Source organism: Hevea brasiliensis, chromosome 4, assembly GCF_030052815.1.
Source record: "Hevea brasiliensis isolate MT/VB/25A 57/8 chromosome 4, ASM3005281v1, whole genome shotgun sequence".
In the NCBI taxonomy this organism is placed as follows: Eukaryota; Viridiplantae; Streptophyta; class Magnoliopsida; order Malpighiales; family Euphorbiaceae; genus Hevea; species Hevea brasiliensis.
In genome coordinates, this window is record NC_079496.1 from 16,392,213 (window position 1) to 16,409,566 (window position 17,354).

The 17,354-nt window shown below is 33.8% G+C and overlaps 2 protein-coding genes across 3 annotated transcripts; both read left to right on the plus strand.

The window, feature by feature from the left end:
- The first annotated feature begins 1,106 nt into the window (after positions 1-1,106).
- LOC110667910 (peptidyl-prolyl cis-trans isomerase CYP37, chloroplastic) lies at positions 1,107-7,540 on the plus strand. Of its 2 annotated transcripts, none has more exons than XM_021828902.2 (12): positions 1,107-1,391; positions 2,519-2,779; positions 2,865-2,954; positions 3,434-3,529; positions 4,042-4,149; positions 4,367-4,416; positions 5,210-5,312; positions 6,215-6,268; positions 6,587-6,745; positions 6,849-6,971; positions 7,125-7,174; positions 7,271-7,540. In XM_021828902.2, exons 1-12 carry the CDS (start codon positions 1,131-1,133, stop codon positions 7,380-7,382), a joined length of 1,467 nt encoding a protein of 488 aa, XP_021684594.2. In that variant the 5' UTR covers positions 1,107-1,130; the 3' UTR covers positions 7,383-7,540. The 2 variants fall into 2 exon arrangements, with proteins under 2 accessions (XP_021684594.2, XP_021684598.2); XM_021828906.2 differs by having other exon boundaries at positions 1,254-1,391; positions 2,511-2,779.
- Positions 7,541-9,540: 2,000 nt separating this feature from the next.
- Positions 9,541-15,159, plus strand: LOC110667911 (uncharacterized). The gene is made up of 6 exons (XM_058145452.1): positions 9,541-10,146; positions 13,596-13,736; positions 13,829-13,942; positions 14,034-14,207; positions 14,326-14,441; positions 15,001-15,159. Exons 1-6 carry the CDS (start codon positions 9,550-9,552, stop codon positions 15,104-15,106), a joined length of 1,248 nt encoding a protein of 415 aa, XP_058001435.1. The 5' UTR covers positions 9,541-9,549; the 3' UTR covers positions 15,107-15,159.
- The last annotated feature ends 2,195 nt before the right edge of the window (positions 15,160-17,354 follow it).

A 17,354-nucleotide genomic window follows, 5' to 3' on the forward strand; every position in this document is an offset into this window, starting at 1 on the left:
TTTGAAAGGTTATCAATCAAATTGACTGATTGAGTTAATATGAAATTAAACCTTTTTCCATGAATTCATTCAAAATCCAACCCATTTAAACTCCTTGAGATCCATATTGAATTTTACATGAGTTGGAGCCAAATTGAGTTTATGAAGGAAATAAGGACTCCAAATGCATGAAGCACATGAATTTAAAGTATTAAGCACAGGAGAGGTTCATTCAACAATATTAGTTGTTTTAGTAGCTATCAGCTATTTTATTAACTATTAAATATTAGATATTAATGTTTATTTATTTATATAGTGATTTAAAATAGAAATATTGAGTAAAAATAATCGTTGTATTATAAAGTAATAGTATCATATTTTTTACTATAATTAAAAATCAAACACTGCCTTAAAAGTTAATAGAGTAATATTTCATGATCCACTCCTTTAATTTTTAAACATTAATATAAATATTTATGTTACCAAATAATAAGCCTCGTAGTAATCTATCCAAATCAAGAGATTCATCTACCCCTAATCGAGTAAGTCTTATCTATACATGAATATATAAATTCAATCAATTAACAAATGTCATTTCATTTAAGGTCATAGTGAGTCCTACATATAAATATACAGTGATAATTTCTTATTGATTAGATATATGAACGCCCTAATCAACGTAAGAATCGGCTACAGCTCCTTCCACTCATGAAGAAGAGCATGAGTGCAAGCGAAAGGCAATGTGCAAGCCCACTCCAACAACTCAAGCGAAGGGTATGAAGAGAGGGTGAGACATACCACCCAAGGTGCAGCCAATTGCATCCTTAAGTCTGGTGGAGAAGGGCCGATGAACATCTGGACTTGAAAAAGCTACGATGAGTATAGTTTAATCAGGGACATTAAAAAAATTATTTATTTACTAGTTTAGGTAGTAAAATATATAAAAGTTTGTTTAAAAAATAAATGAAACACTTTTTTCAATTTTTTTTGGAAATCAAATTATAAAGAGCTAATTAATTTATCTTTTTAAAATAAATAGATTTACTTGTTAATAATGAGAATATTCATATATTAAATAAGTAAAGGATAAAAATAACAAAGAATACGTAGAAGAGCCAATAGAAAACAGCCAGATAGGACAGTGTGGATAGATGAGGCGCGCCAAAAAAACCCTTCTGGCTCTCACAAAGCAAACTACCAGCAATCAATTTCAAGTTATGGCTCTCTCTTTATACTCTTCCATAATCAACTCCCAAAAGCTCTCTGTTAGCGTATCCATTGTTCCTTCAATTCAAAAGCACCGTTTCCTCTCTACCCATTTCGCATTTCGACTCAATCAAGCCCGTGCCGGTGTCACACCAAGACCAGGCCACCTGAAGTTTCATTGCAAGTCTACCAAAAATTATGCAACAGTTGGGTTTGATAGTGTTTCACATCTTGTGTTTGATTTTGCTATTGCTGTGTCTGCTTTGTAATTGGTGTCGTCGGTAGCTCTTGGTTGTTAATTGATGGATTTTTTTGGCAATTACGTGTACAGAGTTCTAATTTAACTTATCCACATTTTGGTGCATCTATGGCATCAAAATGAATATAGAATGTACAAGAGGTTTGCCATTGGGCGAATAATCTAAAAACCAAGTATCTGCCTCGTATTGCAAGGAGTTATGGGGTGTCTTGTAAGCTTGTGATAGTTGAAGAGGAATTCAAGTTTCTTGAAACCAGTTATCTTAAATTTCCAGGCTAGGCATTGGCTGAAAGCGCATGCCAGTGCAGAAAATTTTAATAATGTGTCAGCAATGGGATTTACGCTATAAATATAAAGTAATAGCAAATTAGGCCCCCATGTTTGTGGTAATCCATTTTGTGGTGGGATTGGCTCTTGGACAGACTCAGGTTCCCTTTATATCTTCGATAATTTCACTCCTTGTAAAGAAATGTTCGTGCTTGTGGAAAAGCGTATTTTATTGCGTGCCTCTTCCATGAATGAATTCAGGACTGTGGGTTGGCACTAATTTGGTGCACCAATACCTGGCTAGTGAAAAAATTGAAAAGCAGTTCTTTTTCATTTGAATGCTCAGCATAATTCAAATGTCATGTATTTTTTAAGTCTTCCATTTAAATATTCATGTTGTGGATTGGAAATGAAAGAGATATAATTCCTAGAAGTTTATTTTTCACCTCTAGACTCATGTCCCATAATTTTTTCCATGAGTGATAATTTTTCCCCTGAGTGACAATTGATAAATATTAGATAAATGTGATATTTTCCTGCTGTATATGTTCTGAGGGAAGTTCAACTTGCAACTTATTGTTAAGAAGCTGTACCTTGTTTTATTGGATGTTCAATAAAATTTTTATATTTTGAACTTTGCTTCCACCTATAATGAAGAGGAGAATTGAAAAGAGATTACTGGTTTACCTTTTTGTTTTTTTTATGGTCTTCTTTCATACTGGTTATGATATACCGTGGATCAGACAACTAACAAAATCATAATTTCCTTTGCAATATTTTTTCTAAAATGGATTTTCAGCCATGCAGGATCTGGCCTACAGGGAAGATATTCCTGCTGATTTATACACTTCAACTTTTGAATATGGAATGAAGAAACTTGAGAGTCTGATTGCTGTGATCCTTATCTTTATGCAAATCTCTTCACCGCTACCTTTGGTTTGTTGGGACTTTTGGGCTATTTCTGCAGCAGAAGCAGTGCTTTATTCTCCAGACACCAAGGTCCCAAGAACTGGGGAACTTGCTTTGAGAAGGGCTATCCCTGCAAACGCAAATATGAAGGCTATACAGGTTCTTCTTAGTTTCTGAATTGTATTATTTCTGTTAACCTGGAAAAAGTAATTGGTTTGCAGATAATCCTGCTTTTTGCTTCCAGACTTCTCTAGAAGATATTTCATTCTTGCTCAGGATTCCACAGAGAAAGCCTTATGGAACCATGGAGGGCAATGTGAAGAAAGCACTAAAGGCATGCATTGTATTCTTTCAGTATAATCAGATAAGAAGCTTATACCATCAGATCGTTGCTGGTCAAAATCTTGTAGCTCATCGCAATTTAATTAGCTTTATTACAATTATCAGATGGGTTATTGTGGATCTTCTATGACTATGCTTGAATCTTCTTCTGTGTTTTTAATTGTTCTAGGATTGACATATTGATTGAATTAATATTTACTTCTCACTTGATATTTTCAGACATGGGCCAAATCTTTTTTTCCAAATGCAAATTGCTTTTTGCAAGCATGCCATGCTTTGTTTTAGTGAAACAAGTTTGCTACTGAGTATGGGAACCACGTTTTCTTGTTGGTTGTATTTGCAACCTTCATCTACTTCTTGTTGCATTTGATGTCATTAGCTGTTTTAGTTTTCTCTGGTTTGTTTCCCACATTGAACGTGTAATAGCTTAATATAGCCATTTTCTAATTTTTGCATTTCCCTTGATCTCAGATAGCCAAAGATGAAAAAGATCCTATTTTAGCAAGTATACCAGCAGATTTGAAGGAAATCGGGTCCACACTGTATGAATCTCTAATTGATGGAAAGGTATGGGAAGGCACTTAGGAAGATTATTAGCTTTTATAGGTGAGAAAGCCACTTAGTGTCATGTATTTTCTTTCTTTAACTTGCATGTCCTAACTATGAAGCTAGAGTTGGCCGACTGAAAAAGGAATGATACATGCATACAGTATAAATGTGGGGGTTTATGCATATAGATATACCCACACTAAGAAAACAAGATCAATGAGCATGGCAGAAATCAGCATCTTGTTACTGGAAAGTGAAAAGCTACCTATTTCTTGATGTTGTGTGGCTCTTAATTCATTGTTGACAGCTGCCAAGCAGGAAAAAGATTAAAATAACAGTATGTCATAGCATCAAATTCTAAATTATATGATCTATCTTTTAGAGATGTTTTATCTTGGAGAAGTTATCGCATTAGTAAAAAAAAAAAAAAAAAAAAAGAAATGTTGTAGTTATTTTAGTAAAAAGAAATTCAGATCAATGGCTTATGTTAGAATTTAGTGGCCTGACGGTAGAGTTCCTTTTTTTGCTAGGGTGGTTTGCAAGCACTCATTCAATCTATTAAGGATCAGGATCCAGATAAAGTATCTGTTGGCCTTGCATCTTCACTGGATACAGTTGCAGAGCTGGAGTTGTTGCAGGTAAACATGACTCCCAAGTAATAGTGGTTAATTCTTCTCAATACTGGTTAATTCTTCACATATGAACTGCATTACAATATGTATCTGCGATCACCAAAAGAATTGGTAGTACACCTTAAATTGTAGCTTTTTCCATATTACTAGAAAACTTTGATTTTTACCTGAGGATTTCAATGATATTGAGCATTCTGGACATGTCAATATTTTCTTGTAACAGGCCCCTGGGCTATCATTTTTGTTGCCTGAGCAATACTTGAAATATCCAAGGTCAGTCCTCTCCAGGATTATCCATCTCATTTTCATTCATTTTCATATGTAGGATACATGCATAAAAAACTATACATGTGCCTGTTACAAATAAGTGTGATGAACATGGTTTTAGGACTATCTAGATTGTCATTCTGATCCAAATATGACATCCATGTGATAAGCAAAAGCAAAGATAAATTTATAGTGACATAAAATTAATTCTTCATTTAAATGTTTCTGATCCAGCATATTTATTTTCATGATTGGTGGAAACTTTAACTGTCATAATTGTGTGGAATATGGTTATACTCTTGACTTGCAACTTATTTAGTTTCCATTCACATGGAAGTCCACGGTGCATGAAGTTCCCTGCTTTGCAAGAGTAAGTTCCAACTTTTTGAGTGTCTATTTGACAACTTCATCATACACCAAGGCATATAAAACAAAAAAGGTGAAAAAAACGAGGTTTATTTTATTATTTTGTTAATTGAACTGACAGAGCATTTGCGATTAGATCTTTTGCATTTTGAATGTTCCACAAAATTTGGATGAATTTCACAAGTGATTAGGATGGCTTTATTGATTTATTTTTTCCTTCACGTTTTTGTTGGTTAATTTATTCTTTGTAAGTTTTTGTTTCATAGTTAATGATTGATTTTCATTTGACTCAATTTTATGCTGTGTTACAGCTAATGCATTTATTTGACTACTCTGATATGCAGTTGAGTTGCCTGATTTATATGTAACATATTTTATTCATATCTGTAAAATGTGTGCTTTTCTTTGTATCATCTGTTGAATTGGGAACTAGGCTTACAGGCAGAGGAACTGTTGAATTTACCATCGAGAAAGGTGATGGTTCAACATTTTCCCCAGAAGCTGGTGGTGAAGAAAGAAGGACTGCAAAAATTCAGGTTTGATGAATTTAATTGTCCATTAGAATGAGACAAGCAAATAGTGTTGTGCATTTTTAACAAATATAAAGAAAATTTATTGTACAAGTGGTGAGCTGCTATACTGCCTAAAACATATTTTATAGATTTCTGTAATAACTAATTACTGCTTTTAGGTTATTACTGCTTTTGCATGTATTGATTTTGTATCTCATATCACCCATACGCTGTCTCCCTTCAAAGAAATTAAGATGCTTGAATGGCTAAACTGACTGGGAAATTAAATTTGATTAACGTTCTTGTTCTCTGGAGGAAATTGATGGACCTTAAAATCTTTCTTGGAGTGTGCAGTTCCATCCATGGCTAATATTCTTTAGGAGACTATCATAATTTAAATGATTTTGTGTTGTTCCTGGAATTTGTGGCTAAACGAGGTCTTATCGGTTTAATGAATAATTCATGAACCTGATTATTACTGCTACACCATCTCTTTTGGTTGATTCAATTAGGCTAAGGAGCTTGAGGGCTGTAGAAATGTCCCCTTCTCCCTTCCCACTTTATCTTTCAATTTTACTGATGCCTAGCCACATCTTTACAACTTTATTTTATACAATAATCCCAGCCAGTGGAGGCATGTTGCTTGGGCTGTTAGATATAATTTATGTTCATTTGCACTGCTTTTGAATGGCTGACATTGTAATTTGTTATTTTGCATTTAATGCTTTCAGTTATGGCATTTTCTTGTCCTCTCATGATTATCCACCCAAGTACACTTTTGGTTACAGCACAAACAATTTGCCCGAGTACTTGTAAAGCATTATTAACAATTGGATGCATATAACCTTCAGCTGTATTTGGTTAAATGGACACCAGTTCATTTAATATATATTTAAAACCCACTGATCATTAACCCTTGTATTCAGGTTGTTATAGATGGATATTCAGCACCATTAACTGCTGGGAATTTTGCAAAACTGGTAAGGTAGTTGAACCTCACTTCAGACTCATGGAATTTTTGTTTCCAATGCTCAATCCACTACACTTTATTTCTTCCTAGTCGTGGTTTTCCATGAAAAGTAATGATGAGCTGGCATGTCAATAATTAGAAGTTTATTCTTTTCTCTCTCTTCGTGGTTCGACCAATGTTTATTTATCTATTTTTTCCTTCAGATAGGTTACTCAAGGTTTGATCTTCTGAAATTAATTGTTCAAAATGAAATGTACAGAGTTGTTGACTATATGTGTCCTTCACTCCTGCTGACAGAATAACAAACTATTAATTGATAATGGTTCAGGTAGTTGATGGGGCATACAATGGGTCTAAGCTCAGCTGCACTAACCAAGCTGTTCTCACTGACAATGGGATTGATAAGAATGGTGGTTACAGTGTTCCCCTGGAAATAATGCCATCAGGGCAGTTTGAGCCCTTGTACCGAACGACATTAAGTGTACAGGTACAGGATCATTTCCTGTTTTTTGTCAATTGTAGCAATTGTAGCTAGCAAAGCATAATGTCCCAATGTCTAATTTTCATTTTCTTTGGCTTCCATATGGAAGGATGGGGAGTTGCCAGTGCTTCCATTATCTGTTTACGGAGCAGTTGCAATGGCTCACAGTGAGGTTTCTGAGGAGTACTCAGCACCATATCAATTTTTCTTCTATCTCTATGATAAAAGAAATGTAAGTGCAGTCCAAGTTCCCGTTAAAAATGGTATTAGCTCTAAAACAAGAAGAAAATTTAGAAATCAGAATTACACACAACATGTTTGGTGTGACATTATTCTTTTCTATTTCCCCTCTTGATAAAATTTCAATATATTGCTGCTCTTTTAGGCTGGCTTAGGAGGGTTATCTTTTGATGAAGGACAATTTTCAGTTTTTGGGTATGTCTTTACCGGATTACTTTCTTGTCAGCATTCATATTATAGTGTTTGTTTTGACAGATTCATTAGTTTACTTGACATTGTTTCACTGAGCAGATACACAACTGCTGGGAGAGACATCCTTTCACAGATAAAAAGTGGGGATGTGATCCAATCTGCAAAGCTAGTGGAAGGTCAAGATCGCCTTGTATTGCCAAATGAGAACTGATATTTCTCTTGTCATAGCAGAACAACCTTTGATTCTTTGTATTTATTGCATTCCTAGATTCAATCAACCTGATTTTCTTGGTGCAGGTTGTTTTAAAGATGTTCATAAATGTGTATGCTATGATGGTTGAAACTGTTATTTGAAGTTAAATTTGCTCCCCTGGAATTGCCACATCGACTTAAATTTACTTTTTATATTATGAAATAAAATTTTTTTATCAAATTATTAATTTAATGGACCAGAACTTTTTTTTTGTAAGCAGAAGAAATGCATAAATACATTTCAGTTGAGTGACAGGGACGTACGTCTAAATTGGACGGGTCTGGCCTGGGCCAAATCTGTAACAAGCTTCGATAAACTGTTCAAGGAATCGGTTCTTAAATCATGCATTATTCAGGCCACGTAAACTTATTACTATTTGGAAATACAAACAAAGAATGTCTCTGTGCTTCAAATGTGACCTTGAAAATTTGTATGGTTTACAAAAATTTGACATGTAAAAAGATTATCTAGAATCACTCAATCAGAGCTTTTTCAGAGAAGTAGCCTTCATTCCCATTGGATGTGTGAAATTCTCTGTGGGCCAGCTAGACCCACGATTGTGGACGACCAAAGAGATCATTGTGGGACCCACACTGTTGATTTGGGAGTTCTTTATCCGCCAGTGTGTTCTAATGGCCCCACTCTCAGTTCCAAGTTTGACGAGGGATGGATGATCCTCACCCTGTTATGGACTTTAAAGTGATGTAATGCAAGGATCAATTAAGTTCACTCTGGAAATCTTAAAATTACTATTGAATATACAAATGCAATACTACTGCTTTGTTTATTACTCTTAGTTTTTTTTTTTTTTTTAATTTTCAATATTTTAAAAATATATAAAAGATATGAGATTATTAAACTTTGAACTTTAATATTTTATATTATAAATAAGTATTCGACTATTGACTTTTTTTCTTCTAAATTTAATATATGAAATGCGCTGGCCTTCATTTTTTTGATGAATTAATAAAAAGGTCATCCCCTAAATGAGAATTATTTTATCTAAAAGGCAAGTTTATTTATTTATTTATGTTAATAAGAACCCATTAGTATTTGATTTTTATGATACTGCACAATAGTCATGAAATAGATTTTTTTTTTAATCAATTTCTCCAGAGACGTTTAATATAAAGATTTAACGTTTGTTATCTAATTCGTTAGGCTTCATTGAAATATATATATATATATATATATATATATATATATATATATATATATATATATATATATATATATATATTTGGGTAAATATACAAATCTTCCATTTGAATGTTTAAAATTTGAGTCTCTTTTTACTGGGAGATAAATGTTTTGCATCCGACTAATTTTTTCTTATGCCGCTTTGATTTTGATGTTGAACGGATGGAGACAAGGAGAAAGTCTTCCTATTCTGAATCCTTGAAACTTGCTCATAATAATATATTATTATTTTTTAAAATTATTTTTTTATTTTTAAAATTAATTTATTTTTATATATTTAAATATTTATAATTAATATTATGTTTGAAACTTATATTTGTATGTTATTTTTATATATTTAGGTATTTAAATATTATAATATGAATAAAAATATATGTATATTATTAAAATTATATTTTAAATTTATATATATTTTTATAATTTATTTTTTAATAAATAAATTTATATTATATATTAATAAATTAAAATTAAAAAAAAAAATTCTACCCAACTCATATCCCAACGAAAAATTCCTGTCTCAATTCCGATTATTTAAAAATATTTTTGAGGTTAAAATTTAAAATATTTTTATAAGTCAAATCATGTAAAATATGCTCATGAACAATAATAATAATAATAATAATAATAATAATTTTGATAAAAATAATAATAATAATTTAAAATATGGTTGGTTGTGAATTTTTTATTATTAAAAGAATATTTTTATCTTCTGCGTTTCTCATGTGGACTGCATTCATCTCTCTGAAAACTGAAAAAGGATCCTCTGCGTTGTATCTCACAGCAATACGCCACTGTGTCCGCAACCAGTCACCATCACATAAAAACCCACCTCAAGACATCATCTTGACCATTCATCATTTAAAGAAAAAAAGGAATCCAAATTTTTAGCATGCTCAGTAGCAGAGCAGATCATGAACCAACCAATATGATATCGCTTCGCTCACAAACTCAAACTTGGAGAAACGAACGTAGTTGCATTGATAACTCGGTCAACTCATCTCATTTACTGCCAACCTCAACTCAGTGGCCAACCATGGCTTCTCTCCACACAATTTCTTCCCATAGTCTCCTTCCTCTTTACAAATCCAAAAATCCCACCTCAAAAACCCTTCCCAGCTCTCATTTTCTCGGGTCAAAATTTCCTCAGAGCCCAATTTTCTCTAGAAGCAAACTGAGAGCTGAGAGCTGGCTCTTGAACTCTGTTGTCCAAGAAGAGCTTGATGTTTTACCAGTACAGAGCGGAGACACCACGGACCAGCAGGAAGGGGTGGTTGTGAGTCAGTTAGAGAGCGAAGGGACCGAGTTGGCGACTCAGGTGAGCGGGTTTGCATCGAATGAGGGGCAGCTGTCTTTTGAAGGTTTCTCTTCTGCCTCTAGTTCTGGTATTGGAGATGATGGAGGGAGACAGAGCGAATTGGAAATGGATAGGTTAATCGATAGGACCATAAATGCAATGATTGTTCTTGCTGCGGGTTCTTATGCCATAACCAAGTTGCTTACAATTGATCATGATTGCTGGCATGTAAGTATATGGAAATCTCGAGTATATGTGTTGTTTCCATACTGTTTTGTGTTGATTTGCAATAATAGAAGTTGGACTATTGATACCCTTTGTTCTAATTTTTGGTGATATTATTAAATTGTTTTGGTGTTTCTTTACATTATGTTAGCTTTATTAGTTTCATTATGTGTTATGGGCTTGTTTTTACAGCAGTAATGTTGTAGGAGACTCCTTTTTGTTCACTCAGGTTTAGAACAATGTAAAAGCTTCTCATTTTTATCATTTTCTTTAGAAGTTTCTTCACTAAAAGCTCTGTTCCAATTGAAGAAATTATTCAGTCCCATACATTGGAGCAAGTCAAATTGTGTTGCTTTTATCATTGTTAGCTCTTGGATTTTTTCTTTCCCTTTTATCTATGATGTGTATTGAACCTAAGAGTTCCTTTTTGCTGTTTAAATATTGCCTTTGGTTGTCTATCGAAATATTAATTTCTTCTTTTGTTGGCTTCAATGATAACAAAATCCAAAGAAGCAAGTTAATCAGTGCTTTAGATGTCTAATTGGTAAAGAGATACTCTGAAGTGGTTGCAATACTGACAACCAATATTTTTTATCTTCTTAATAATCTATAATAAAGGAGTGGAATGTTGTGAAGTGGAAATTGCTGTTACATATTAGCCTGCACACTTACTAAAATAGAGGAATAGGGAGAGAAAGATAGAAATAGATGAGAAAAGAATAGAAATAGATAAGAAAAGAGAAGAGAGTAGATGAGAAGAAAAAGAGAATATTTCAGAGATGAGAGATATCTTTGATTATTGATGATTTTGGATAGTCTTCTCTTTACAATTAAGTTCCTATTTATACTTCTTTGGATCCTATAACTGCTCTCTACAATTACAATTGACTGGAGAGTAATTGCAATAAACTAGTACAATAGAATCTTCCTATTTAACTACTAGACTAACTCCCTAACTGCTCTACTCCTTACTCATAACATTCCTCACTACTTGACATCATTTTTGTCCTCAAGAATGAAGAAAATGCTGGAAATTGATACGAATTTTAGGTGTTGCCTTCTCATCAGCCGACAGAATGTGAAAATCCCATATAGTTTCTTTTGCTGGCCAGTTAATTCCCTGAATTTTGGAATAGCAAATGTTAACTTCCATCATATGCTTCAGCTGAAATGTACCATAGAATTGGCTAAAAGTTGCAGGTAATAGTATGAACTGTTAATGAACAAAGAATTATTTTTTTTCTTTTTCTTCTCCAAATTTTTCATGCTTGTTCCTTGAAGATCATAATACCATTTGATGACTAAACTTTCTTCCTTTCCCTTCTTGATATTTCCCATTCATCTTCTACGAGACTTATAGGATTACAACAGCTGAACTCACCATCTCGGCTCCCAAAATTTTGCCACTTGCTTACAGTACCCACATTTTTTATAGCTTCTTTATCTTTCTTGTTTTCAGAAACATCCCCAAAAGTTTGTACAAGAAGAATTTCAGGCTTAGCTTCTGCATTCCCCATTGTCAACTCTAGTTTCCTATCATCACCATCTTTATCCTTCTCCTCCTCTTATTCCTCTATTGCACTAGACAAATTAAAAACAAAATCCTGATCTTGCTCCATCTCAATACGCTTGTCTTTCTTATTGGAAGCTTCATCAAAGACATCTTGTTCTTCACTTGAATTTTCAAGAAGTGGATCCTCATTATTAAAGACTGCAACATTCTCCTTTACCACTTGAATTGCTTCCACCACTTTGTCAATTTTCTTTTGAAATGACTTCTCATATTTCTCTAATTTTTGTAATAACAATTCTTCCTGCCTTTTTAATCCTCTTTCAACGACTTCCATAATCCTATCAAGTAATTTCTGTTCCCAATGATGGTCTTCCATGATCATCTTGTAGCAGGCTGAGTAGGATGTTGGAAAATTTTATTTCTTAGAGAAGAAAAATTATAGGGACAGGGGAAGAAAAGCTGATGCAGAAACAAGGATTTCAAGAATTTCAAGAAAGAATAAAGAGAAGAAATTAGGGAAAAGGTGGAGGAAGAAACAGGTTTCTAGAAATTCCAAGAATTTCAAGAAACAGGTTTCTTGAAATGCAGGAAGTGAAAAATTAAAGAAAAGAAACAGAAAAAAGAACCAGAAATTGACAGAAGAGAGAAATTTGATTCAAGAATTCAAGAAAGAAGGAAGAATAGAAAAGAAATCTGAATAGAGGAAAGGGAAGAGAAATAGAAGAAAGGAGAACAAGAGAGGAACAGGATATAGATCAGAAAAGTAAGAACAGAAGAAGAAGAGGAGGAAAAAGGAAGGAATTTCAGAGAAGAAGAAGAATTAGAGGGAAGAAGAGAAGAAGAGAGAAGAATAAAAGAAACCTGGTATTTTGAGAACAGTAATTTGCCATAGATGCAACTCCCATGAAAAATTTTCAGTAGTTGCCCACCAATCTAACAGCTCTGATACCAATTTGTTACATATTAGCCTGCACACTTATTAAAATAGAGGAATAAGGAGAGAGATAGAAATAGATGAGAAAAGAATAGAAGTAGATGAGAAAAGAGAAGAGAGTAGATGAGAAGAGAAAGATAATATTTCAGAGATGAGAGATATCTTTGATTATTAATGATCTTGGATAGTCTTCTCTTTACAAGTAAGTTCCTATTTATACTTCTTTGGATCCTATAACTGCTCTCTACAATTACAATTGACTGGAGAGTAATTGCAATAGACTAGTACAATAGAATCTTCCTATTTAACTACTGGTCTAATTCCCTAACTGCTCTACTCCTTACTCATAACAATTGCTTTTCAAGAGCTTTGTGGTCTACAGTTTTTTGCATCATGGCAAAATATGAGTTTCACCTTTTATTTTGAAGCAGAAGACTTCACAAAACAATGCTTAGAATCATTATCTGTTGCTCTTTAAGTGAAATAATGATGTGTGCTAGCTGCAAAGGTAGAACTCAGCTGGAACAAGATTGATTCAAAAGGATTAGTTGCAATACTAGTAAGGTTGGATTAGATATAGAAAACAGGCAGAAAACTTATCGTAAGGGGATGTTAGCTACATGAGGGGAAAAGATAAGATGTTTTTAACTAAATAACATTGGTTAATGTGCAGATTGGAACTGATTTGGTGGACTTTGAAAGTCTTATGGGAAGACTGAGAGTGCCTACAAATAATATGGTTGAGGCAAAAAGGGAAAAATCCAAGACTAATGGCTTAATAGATGCTATTGGGTTACAGTAACAATTAATTCACAGTTGCTTGTTCTCAAGTTTCACCATAAGCTTTCATTGGAATATTGGAAATTTCATCCAGGAATATTTCCATTTCTATAAATATTGCAAAATGAACATGCTTGGATGTGTTTGATTGGCCATTGGATTGCTAAATATCTATAACTGTTAATAAATTTTATCTCATGTCTTGGTTCTTTGCTTTTCTCTCAGGGGTGGACCATTTTTGAGATATTAAGATATGCCCCTCAACATAATTGGACTGCTTATGAGGAAGCTCTTAAGACAAATCCGGTTTTAGCAAAAATGATGATTAGTGGAGTGGTCTATTCTGCAGGGGATTGGATTGCACAGGTTAGAAAATGTTGTGAGATTAATTAATTGCATCTCATTTCTGTGGTACATTGTTCCTTTTATTTATTTATTTATTTTTGGATCATTTGCAGTGCTTTGAAGGTAAACCGCTCTTTGAGTTTGATCGAGCACGAATGCTTAGATCAGGCCTCGTTGGTTTTACATTACATGGCTCCCTTTCACATTACTATTACCAGTTTTGTGAGGTGACTATCATTTTTTTTCGGTTGCTTTTATCATTTTGGATTTAACTAAGTTAATTTTGTAGTTTACCTGAGACATTTCCTCTGTTTGCAGGAGCTTTTTCCATTTCAAGACTGGTGGGTGGTTCCTGCCAAAGTAGCCTTCGACCAAACTGTATGGTCAGCAATTTGGAACAGCATTTATTATACAATATTGGGATTCCTGCGTCTGGAATCCCCAGCCAACATTTTTAGTGAATTAAAGGCTACATTCTGGCCAATGCTAACAGTAAGAGAACATCATGCCCTTTTCTCTGTACTTGATGTGGTCTGCTGTGCGGGCAGGGAAGCTTTTTAGTGAATTTGAAGGCTTAATTCTATCTTCTTTGACATGGTCTGTTGTGCAGGCAGGGTGGAAACTTTGGCCTTTTGCTCATCTTATTACATATGGTGTGATCCCAGTAGAACAAAGGCTTCTTTGGGTGGACTGTGTGGAACTTATTTGGGTGACAATACTCTCAACGTAAGTAGTGTTATGAATTATTGTGGAATTTAGGCACTTTCTTTTCTAGAGACATAATATTTTGATTCTTTAATGGTCCAAAATGAGATGTTTTGGATTATTTTTGGGGACTAAAGTAATGAGTTTTTTTTATAACTCAAGGACTTAAACTGCAGTTTCTTAAAAAGGGAAGAATTGAAAAATTAAAAGAGTAATTTTTCCAAAAAAAAAAAAAAAGCTGAATTCTTCTGGCCAATATGCGGATGTTTATGTAATCCAAACTCTTGTTAAGGAAGAGGAGAATCTTAGGTCTTCTTAGGGTTGTTCAGTTGTCCTCTTTCCTTCTCCAGTAAATTCTGATTTGGAAAAATTAAAGCTGCATGCTACATTTTTTCAGTGGTCCCAGCAGTGACGCTGCCATAGAAGGCTTTGGAAATTGGAATCTTAATAACTGCCTTAAGTTGTGTATAAGATACCAGTGTGTGTGGATAGTATTTAGAGGAAACATATTTTAGCCATCTTGTTTGCTTCCACTTGATCTCAGTTTTGTTCTGGCATGGTAATCTTTTCTCTTTGCCAGATATTCAAATGAAAAATCAGAAGCAAGAATATCTGAGACTCCAGCAGAAGCTAGTTCCAATTCTTTGTTGAAAGGCCCCCCTGAGGTATATGAAGAAACTGTTTAATGCTGATGATTACAGATGCACAATCAGCCGCTCATGAGAAGTACTAATGTTCTTTTTTTTCTTTGAAAAAAAAAATAATAATTTCATTTTCTTTCCTAACAGGAGTAGATTAAATGGAAACAACCAGAAGTTGTTAGAACATGAAGACTTGCTAAGTTGGTTGTAAGAGTTGAGAGTTGAACCCGCAATGGGATGATTGGACATTGATGCGAAAATTGCAGTGCAGAAAGAAGCTGAACAGACTGGTTATCGTATATACTACAGACATCTTGCATACTTGCATGTGTATTGTTGGAGATTAGACATACACTCTGAGATAGTGCTGAACAGAGTTCCCAGTTCTTTCTAACTGTAAAAATGACATGACATGGTGCTCGAAAATTTCTATGGTATATAGAAATTTCTTTCTTGAAGATTCTCATATAGATCTATTTATCCCATCATGACTTGTTATGTGCAAAATAAACAAGCTACTAGCAATAATTACATATACTCAATGAAGAAGGGTGATCTGTAACCATCTTGGTCAAAAAAATGGAATTAATTAACAGACAAATTGGTAATTTTGTCAAAGACTAACGAACGCATGAGAATTTTTAAGGGGGCTAGTAGCTCTTGAGGCAAGCAAACTAGCATTTTAACTTCAGTTGCATTTAAGATTAAAATTAAAATCCTAAACAAGAAAGTAGATGGTGAGAATGTGCAAGCGCATGTGTCTGTTTGTGGTTTGTGAGAGAGAGTCAATCCTTACCAGAAATACCAGGGACTACGTTGAGCAGAGGTTATCGGACTACTATAGCTAAAGAGCAAGATCACTTGAAAGAATCAAGCTCAAAAAAACATATAACACAAATTGCCTACAAAAGACAAGACTCAAATGACCTGCAACTTGAGATAACTTCAATCCACCTCTAAGTAGATGAGCAGCCTCTATCAAGGCCGAATACGTAAATTGCCTCCTGCATTTTCATTAAATAAGAAAGTATGAAAATAAAATTAAATAAGAAAAATAAAATTAACCTATTTGGATCGCACTCAAAAGCTGTCTTAGGTACTTCCATTTCAAACTCTTAAATTCTATAAAAAAAAAAAAAGACATAATTCCCCCACAAAATTGGACATTTCCCCAATAAAAAACCAACAAATTCATATAAATACACCAAAATCCTCAGTAGACCTACGACAAATTCAGTTAATTTATTTAATATGCTTAACTTTAAGCCCTAACATAAAAGTTTTTCTTCCTTATTTTACGACATCTATAATTTTTAATCACATTTTTTCAAACATACACATTGTCATTGATGTAGTTTTCACAAAATATTAAATTTCATTCATCAAAAGTGCGCAACTAAAGGCATTGAGAAAGCTTTGCATAATCCATAGAAACTAGTTACTGCATATTATCTATCGGTTTCCATTAATCACACAAATCAGTTGCTCATATATAACTATTGAAGTAGCTCAATTTTAAAAACAATCCTTATTATTGTAACACGTATGTTAATATCATAGAATTATCCTTAGCATAGAATAGCTTGTGTAATCAGGCATAAATAGCTATATGTGTAGATAACTAGAGAATTTTGTCCAAACCAACTCAACTCAACTCAACTCAACTAAGCTTTTATCCCAAAAATTTGGGGTCGGTTATATGAATTCGCTTTCTTCACTCTAAACGATTTTGGGTTAAATCCTCAGAAATGTGTAATGCTTCTAGGTCATGTTGTACTACTCTCCTCCAAGTCAATTTAGGTCTACCCCTTTTTTTCTTTCTATCCTCTAACTTAATGTGCTTTACTTGTCTAACTGGAGCTTCCGTATGTCTGCGCTTTCCATATGTCTACGCTTCACATGACCAAACCACCTCAATCTCACTTCTCTCAACTTATCTTCAATTGGCACCACTCCTACCTTTTCTCTAATACTCTCACTACGGACTTTATCTAGTCTCGTATGGCCACTCGTCCACCTTAAAATTCTCATCTCTGCAACTCTTATCTTAGACGCATACGACTCTTTCAGTGCCCAACACTCACCACCATATAACATAGCCGGTCGTATGGCTTTACGGTAAAATTTTCCTTTCAACTTATTGAGAATCTTACGATCATATTAAACTTCCGTGGCACGTCTCCACTTCAACCATCCGGCTTTAATACTATGACTAACATCCTCCTCACATCCCTCATCTACTTGAAGGACTGAGCCTAGATATTTAAAGTGATTACTTTGGGATAGTACCACT

Bases quoted from the DNA above. Each gene is read 5' to 3' on its own strand.
- LOC110667910 (XM_021828902.2), top strand. From the start codon at position 1,131: ATGAGGCGCGCCAAAAAAACCCTTCTGGCTCTCACAAAGCAAACTACC. The intron at 6,269-6,586 runs GTAAGGTAGTTG...ATAATGGTTCAG, and splicing joins CTGGGAATTTTGCAAAACTG to GTAGTTGATGGGGCATACAA. The intron at 6,972-7,124 runs GTAAGTGCAGTC...CTGCTCTTTTAG, and splicing joins ATCTCTATGATAAAAGAAAT to GCTGGCTTAGGAGGGTTATC.
- LOC110667911 (XM_058145452.1), top strand. From the start codon at position 9,550: ATGATATCGCTTCGCTCACAAACTCAAACTTGGAGAAACGAACGTAGT. The intron at 14,208-14,325 runs GTAAGAGAACAT...TCTGTTGTGCAG, and splicing joins CATTCTGGCCAATGCTAACA to GCAGGGTGGAAACTTTGGCC. The intron at 14,442-15,000 runs GTAAGTAGTGTT...TCTCTTTGCCAG, and splicing joins TGGGTGACAATACTCTCAAC to ATATTCAAATGAAAAATCAG.